This window comes from Cryptomeria japonica, chromosome 5 (assembly GCF_030272615.1).
Source record: "Cryptomeria japonica chromosome 5, Sugi_1.0, whole genome shotgun sequence".
In the NCBI taxonomy this organism is placed as follows: domain Eukaryota; kingdom Viridiplantae; phylum Streptophyta; class Pinopsida; order Cupressales; family Cupressaceae; genus Cryptomeria; species Cryptomeria japonica.
The window spans coordinates 836393588-836401472 of NC_081409.1; the positions used below are offsets into that span (position 1 = coordinate 836393588).

The 7885-nt window shown below is 33.3% G+C and overlaps 1 protein-coding gene across 1 annotated transcript; it reads right to left on the reverse strand.

The window, feature by feature from the left end:
* Window positions 1-1208: 1208 nt before the first annotated feature.
* LOC131052717 (peroxidase 4) lies at window positions 1209-4444 on the reverse strand. Its single transcript, XM_057987307.2, has 4 exons — window positions 4119-4444; window positions 3486-3677; window positions 2194-2359; window positions 1209-1875 (listed from the first exon to the last, which is right to left on the reverse strand). Exons 1-4 carry the CDS (start codon window positions 4338-4340, stop codon window positions 1475-1477), a joined length of 981 nt encoding a protein of 326 aa, XP_057843290.2. The 5' UTR covers window positions 4341-4444; the 3' UTR covers window positions 1209-1474.
* Window positions 4445-7885: the final 3441 nt, after the last annotated feature.

Consider the following 7885-nt stretch of genomic DNA (forward strand, 5'->3'; position numbering starts at 1 on the left):
TCTTTCATCTTTTGATTTATTGTCTTATCACTTGACATAATCTCTTTTTTTAAAGCTTAAATCAGTTATATCTACATATCACAAGCACTTTATCTACTATCTATACCTTACATTGCACTATCTTTTTAATTCTTAGTATTGCATTTTCTTTGTCCATTATCTATATATTGTCATTGTTTTATTTAGTTGTTATGAGCATGCTTTCTTAATCCTCATTCCTATACCATTTGCTATTTGATATCATATGCTACATCCTAAATCACTTATATGATGATCCTATAATACTACATCTTATACTCAAATTTTTACATCTTACTTTTGTACCACCATGATGATCTCTTATTGAGCTATATGAACTACCATCTTACATTATCTTATTTATATAGGTTTCTTTTTGTAGATGACTTGATCTTACATAGCTATATCTAACTTTGATCATTTATTATTGACCCTTAAGCATGCTTATATTAGAGGCCATGGTATTGTTCCCCCTTACCTATTGATCTTACATTGTCATATCTTACAACTAGTCTTATCTATATCAAGCGTTCTATTGCCATATTATAGTTCTCAAGCCTATTCACATTGAACCTATATTGTCTTATCATATTGATCCTGCTCCTACATTACTACATAATTTTGATATTATACATTATAATTTATTGTACTTTCATAGGAATTTTCTTCCATTAAGGGTTATCTCATTAGTACTTTGTCAATGTTGAAGACAATGATCCATCTTTTGCTTTATCTCCAATCTATTGCTATACTTCACATGATGTACTCTTCTAGGCATTATTGCTATATTTTATGCTTGATGATTAAATATACTTATATGGTTATCATTTTTAATTTATTTTTAGATTTTAGGGTATATTGTACGATATGCAACCTAATCTAGGTTGTCAAATGACCTAGATGTGGAGCAAATTAGAATAAAAAGTGATCTATAATAAAATTTATACAATGAATTCTAAATAGGAATCAATTTGTTATCAAAGAAATTAAATCAAATGCTTTAACTCTATTTTTATAAAATTTATATAAAGTAATATAAAAATACAAAATATACGCTTTTAAAGAAAAATAACGAAATCTAAAAAAATAGATATTATAATACTTAATTAAGTAACCATCTATTCATTATAATATTATCATATTAAATAACTCAATCACATATTATTAAAAATAAACATACCATCATAAAATCTCATAAAATATATATTCTTAAATCCTTATTTGTAAGAAAACTAATACCATATACAAATGAACTCTTGAACACCTCTCATACATAATGGTAGCTCCTATGAATACCTAACATCACAATACTCCTATATACACCCTACCGAAATCATAACTATTATTATCTTAGATGCACAACCTTCATAGCAGTAGCAGCATACAACTGTAACTATATGTCTGTAAGACATAAATAAACAGTTATCACCATATAAATCTAAATAAACCATTACTCTCAATTAGGAAAACGGCAATTATGGCGTATCTCCCCATCTTTCCCAAGTAAAGGTTGGATATTGCCCATCTTTATCATGGATACCTTGAAGTTCTCAAAGAATGCTTTTTGATTTTCAGTGTAAAATTTAACCAATGCTTCTGTGCTCCCCCCACTTGAATAAAGTACTTGGTCAGACATCAGAATACCTTCACCAGAAAGCAGGTTTTTGTAGTACTTGTTGTCAAAAATGATAGGAGTCTGTAAATCTAGATTAGCTACAGCATTGCTGTTGTTGGAAAACCCATTCAAGCAGAGCATTTGCAGAGATGTAAGCAATAGCTTTTCAAGTGTAGGATCTGGCTGATTCTGAAGTCTAGCATTGAATGTGGCACATCTTGCCTTGCCTATTGTATGAGCACCTGCAGATCATGAAACAATGCTATTACTACTACTATATCATCAAGAAGTGTTTGATAATTGAGTATTACTTGTAATTTTTGAGATATCGGAGAATGTTCTAGGGAACTATGCCACAAAAATTCACTGAAGATCATGCCATGCACAGCTAAAATTACTCAGCTTTAGTACTAGCTCTTAAAATCTTAGAGTTTTATATGTTCATCAGTGAAATGTCATATGGACGTACTGAATTCAAATTCCCATATTATGAAAAACTATATAAAACTTATGCTGTTAGAATTTTATTCATTGATTGTTCACAGGAACATCTGTCATACCTGATAATGTAACCATATCTTCTCGAGTGAGGCCTACATTTTGAAACTTTTGAATGAGTTTTGGAACATTTGAAGTAGGAGCTGGTATGCTGGTATTTGCTAGTGCTTTGTTGGCTGTTCTGCTGTCCCTTCTTCCCAATTGCACCTGCCAAACTGGCCCTCCTGTCTGCCAAAGAAAAAGAAGAAAAGATGATATCCTGACTATAAGTAACAGTTTTTAGTTTGTATATTGTCTTATTGACATGATAATTATGACTATGGAGGCTTTTTAGTTTCATAACATAATGTTCTGAATTTATTTCTTTTTACAGGAACCATAACAACGTAACGCAGTATGACATGGCCCAGTCTGTCAAGGTCCAACCCTAGGATTGGTTTAAAATGGTTGAATTATCTATTCAAAACTAAAAGGTTTTACAATGCAGAAGCTATCTCTGTCCGTCAGCTTTGCAATTACAAGGAAAGCATGATTTGGCTTGACACTATACATGATTCTGGAAACTTCTCTGATGCATAATATAACGTTCTGAATTCATGTTACTCCACAATCACCATGGCAAAGCCGGAAAGTAATATATCATAGTCCTTTCTTTCAAGATCTAACTTTAGGAAAGTAATATATCATAGTCCTTTCTTTCAAGATCTAACTTTAGGATTCATTACAAAAATCAAAATCTATATCTAAAACCCAAATAATTTCTAAGGCCAAGGCTTATTTCGTTTATTAGCACAGGATAAAGGGAGAATGATCTGTTTATCTATATATGTCAATTTAAACAGCATATTCTAAGATTTGACTTGTTTAGGTGGTTCATATGAATCACACTAATAGATGAGTTCTATTGAAAAGGTTAGTGCTTTCAGAAAATCACCCAAACAAGTTAAAACTTAAAGTGTGTTGTTTAAGCTTACAGTATATCAACCAACAGAAGCACATTAAGACACGGTGCAATCAAAACAACATCTATTTTGACTTAAACAACACATTCTAAGCTTTGACTTGTTTAAACAACTCATCTGAAATCAAACTAATAAATGAATCTTAATAGAAAAACAAATGTGATTTTAGACAAACCATCTAAACAAATTAAAACTTACAATATGTTGTTTAAACTTGTCCGTGTGATATCAACCAATAAAAAGATATTCATTGAAGGATCATGCCATCACAAGGTAAGAAAGATGTGATTATTCGCACATGCTAGAGCATTAGATCAAATATATCCTACTCTGCATTTTGCTATACAATTCCACAAATTAAGATTTGTATGGTGAAATAGCAATATGATTACCAGAAGAACTGAATCTCTAGCTGCAATTGCAAGGATGTCAGCACATGAAACAATTCCAGGGCATGCAAACTCAAGCTCTGCTTTGATGGAATCTATCACTTCAAATCCCCGAAGTGAGTTTGCATTAGGAGCTGCAGTCTTCTCTCCTGTCAGAGTTGGTGTGTCATCCAACAATACTGAAGCATCACAACCCTGCACATATTACAGAGGTTCTAAAGCATCAAAAAGATCTGTCTACCACTACAACAACCAATCACTAGAAATTGAAAGTACTTATCAATCACACAAGTTTACAATATTTTCTGAATTATAAAATATGAGTTAAAAAACAGGCTATTGAAACTGCTGAACTGTCTACCAAGCAGCCCAGAAGCATTTTTTTCAAAAAATTACCAAACTTATAGTTTAAACATTCATATCTTCTATTGGGTAAGCATCACAACAAGAAGGCTGGACTGGTGCTATTACTCAAACGAAACAAGTCTCCACAATTTTCTGAACTAGCTTATTATCATAAACCATAGAACAGTGTAAGATATATACCAATATAGTAATTTTAGTTTCAAAGAAACCCATACATTATTAGTGAATCAAAATTTGCTAGAAGTTTAAATTTGGGTAAGGGATAATCACGTTAACAAAACAGTCATGAAAGTGAAGACGAAGAAGAGAAGCAGCCATGCGAGGTTCTTGAGCTACAGCTTTTTGCACCCCACTAAAAATAATGGCCTCAGCCTCTGGACAATTGCACAGATAGTAATCAGGCTTCAAGGATCCTGCATCACTTGCCTTGGCAGTTACCAACAAGCACAACACCAACAGTAGAATAAAATAAAAGCTTACAGCACTAGCCATGGTGTGAATAAGAAAAAACGCTAAGATCTACAAGTAGAACAGAGAGTTTCTTCACATCTATTTAATACAGTTGAATCAATCTATTCTAACTATAAAACTTATGGATGGTTGAGATCCCAGAGCTAGTATTTATACTATTAAGAATCACACTGGCTTTATATTTTGCTTGACGGGCTTAGAGTGGGTCAAGAGCTGGCTCCCACACTTGCTGCCTGATCCAGTACAAAACTGAAAAGATTTCATATTCTGTTGCAGGTTTATTATTTTATGTTTGATTGAATTGGTCTGCAAATCTTTCTGGTCAAGAACAGACTTTTGCTGTCAAATTTGAAGCCATTCGTACATGTTTTACTATTGAGACAAAAATATACATACATTTCTTAGACTATGTACATTTCAAAGTATAGCTGGAATCCTGCTATATTGCAGAAAGGCTAAGTTGTTACATTTCTTTGCCGGACTAATTCCGTGGCTACTCCTTATGGAACCTTGTGCTTTGTTGAAATCCTGTGATGATAAAAAGGGAACATAGAAAAAAGATGGTGTGGACACTGCTAAAATCAAATGCAAACAAGCACCTTTGTCAACTTTTGATTTGACATGCAGATTCCTTTCCGGAGATCAATCTGAAGTAATCAGAAATTTGCTTTTGCAAAATGACAACAAAGTCTTTATCGAGGGATTTGTAATCATGTGTACACAACCGATGTCTCAGGTTTGGTTTACAATGGTATAAGGGAAATATACCACCGCGCTAATCAAATAATTAATATAATTTTAATCAATTTAAATTAATAAATTGGGACTGCAAATAATTAGCACATTTATTTTTAGAAAAATAAAGTATCTTTCTTATTTGTTGGGTTTATTTTTGGACACATTTGATAGTGCATTAATATAAAGAGAAACACAAACATTTTATTTTGATTGGTCATATAACAATGTTAAGGCTCAAATTTGTGAGCAAATTGAATCAACGAAGGCACAAACTTGTGATCACAATGGACCAACATGAGTTTGAATCTTAGTGGTCACAACAACAACGCCACCACTTAACCAACACACTATAGAAAGAATCGAGAAACACAAACATTTTAATATTCATATAAAAATGATTATTATATCTATATCCCACAATAATTTTTTTTAAAAAATTATTGTAAACACCTAAAATTGACCATTAACATTTGATCAATTTATCCCCCTTTATTTGTCTAATCACATACCTCATTAATTAAACAATTCATAATTATTTAATTAATGTTCAATTTTTTCTTCTATTTTCTAACCAAACTCCTTAAGCTATTAATTTAATTAATTTGCCTATTTACCTATGTCTCCTTGACCCTTCATATATTTAATTAAATAAATCTTCATATTTATTTAATTAAATTCACTTTTTCTTTCTCCTTCCAAATTGGAATTAAATTCAATTTTTAATTCTCCACTCATTCTCTCTCCAAATGTCAAATCCTCTTACATTTCCCACTTGCATCTAAACCTAATCCTAATTACTTTCTAATCCCCACCTAATCCTCCTCCAATGGTGTGCACACTCCTATATACACCTAAAAATGACCTTAATTAAATATATTTATTGTTTATTTAATCCCACCCCTTTCTTTCTTTCTTTTTTTTTGATTAGTAATGGGCATTTTTGGGCATTTTTTAAGGTGCTAAAACATTATTGTTGTTCAAATTTGCGAACACACCAGCCTAGCCTAGAAGCCCAACAGAGATTTGAACCTTGGTGGCGGTTTCACCAAGCAAGTGTTTTAACCATTGTACTACATGGGTCACCCCTAATCCCACCCCTTTCTTAAATTAAATAAATATTTCTATTTATCTAATGTATCTAGCCCTTTCCTCTCTTAATTAAATAAATACTTTTATTTATTTATTTAATTTATTATCCCCGTCTTTCTAATCCTCCCTCAAACTTGTTTACATGGATCATAATCTAATTTCGTAGGCATGTGGCAAGTGTCAAATTCCTCTTCATTCACTTTATGCTTTCTCCGAGGTTAACCCACTGCTTAAAATTAACCTCAAATGAGGTATAAATTCTATCAAAGTTGTTTGACACATGGTTTTGAGATTGTCATCATGCATATTGCATTCAATAAAATTTAGGTCTCCTTATCCTTTTTTTTAATGAATATATGTGTTTGTATATATTAAATATAGTATATATATCCACAAAAAAATGGCAGAGGGACACAATGTCACTCCTTAGAGTTTAAACATGAAGTGCTTAGAAAGCTAAATAAGAAGTCTAAGGGCATAGCCCAATAACTAGATAAATAGATAACAACAAAACATATAGAAACAACCACTTAAGTGGCGAGAGAAATCTCAATGGTGGTGGAGGAGGGTCACAATCATTTGCCTAGCCCCATACATTAATGGGGTTTGGAGTGACATTAAGTAGTGACCACCCCTCATTATCAGTAACTTCTCCTTCCTCTTTATCTCTAGAGTCTCAAATAGGTGAAATTGCCAAGGCCAAATGGGGAAAACCGTTGGAAGAATTAGGCACCATTACCACCACCAAAAGCCACCCATCTGCTTTGACTAGTATTGTCCAACCCTGCCCCTCTCAAGCCCCACCTAGACGCAAAACCTCCACGTAGGGGAGAGGTAGAGCAACACTAAGGAGAGCCATGACAAGAAGCTTGGTGCCAGGGGGTCTAAGAGTGCCTAGTAGAAGAGCTACGAGCTTTTTGTTGGCCACGAGGTGGAGAGTGACCATAAGAGGCAGAGTCATTAGGAGGCACTTTGACAACAGTACAAGGGGTATTACGCCAATGAGAAAGTTATTCCTGGAGGTTGGAGACCTCCAACACCACCTTATTAGCTTGAACCTAGATATGAAGAAGCACATTATTACAAATACATGCTTTACTAAAAAGTGACACCTCAGTGGAAATAAAACTGTGAGCAAATAACACATAATTTATATCCTTTCATAAACAAAATAGAAACTCCAAATTGAAAGCATGCTAGATTTGGACACACTAGAAAGGAAAATGAGGGCAATCCCTCAAGAGAGCCATATGCTAGGAGAAAGGCTCTAGCCGAAAGGGACAAAAAAACTATGAATCTAATTCCACAAAGTTTGAGCACGACAACAAAACCAAAAAATATGCTTAAAGGAATTTGGCTAACCACAAAAAGGACAAAAAGAATCCTTGACACCCATATGTTGAAGGCGAGAACCCAGAGGCAAGCCTTGCAAAATAATACATGAGGTATAATGGGCAAGTTTAGGCTCAAGAATGACAACCTAGATGTTACAAAACTATTGATGCCAAATAGAGAGAGGTGATTGTAGATGCCACTAAAGATTAAGTGCATCCACCATAGGAAGATACATTGAAAGTCAATGATAGTCCAACCATGGGTTGTAATTCTAAAAGGTAGTATCAGGATACCAGGTCACCAATATTTCCACCACAACTTGACAGAGTGGATGCCAATTTTGTGAAGCATATTTAGAGGTACAGTAGATAAATATATATCAAAAGGCTCACAATTCAATTGAG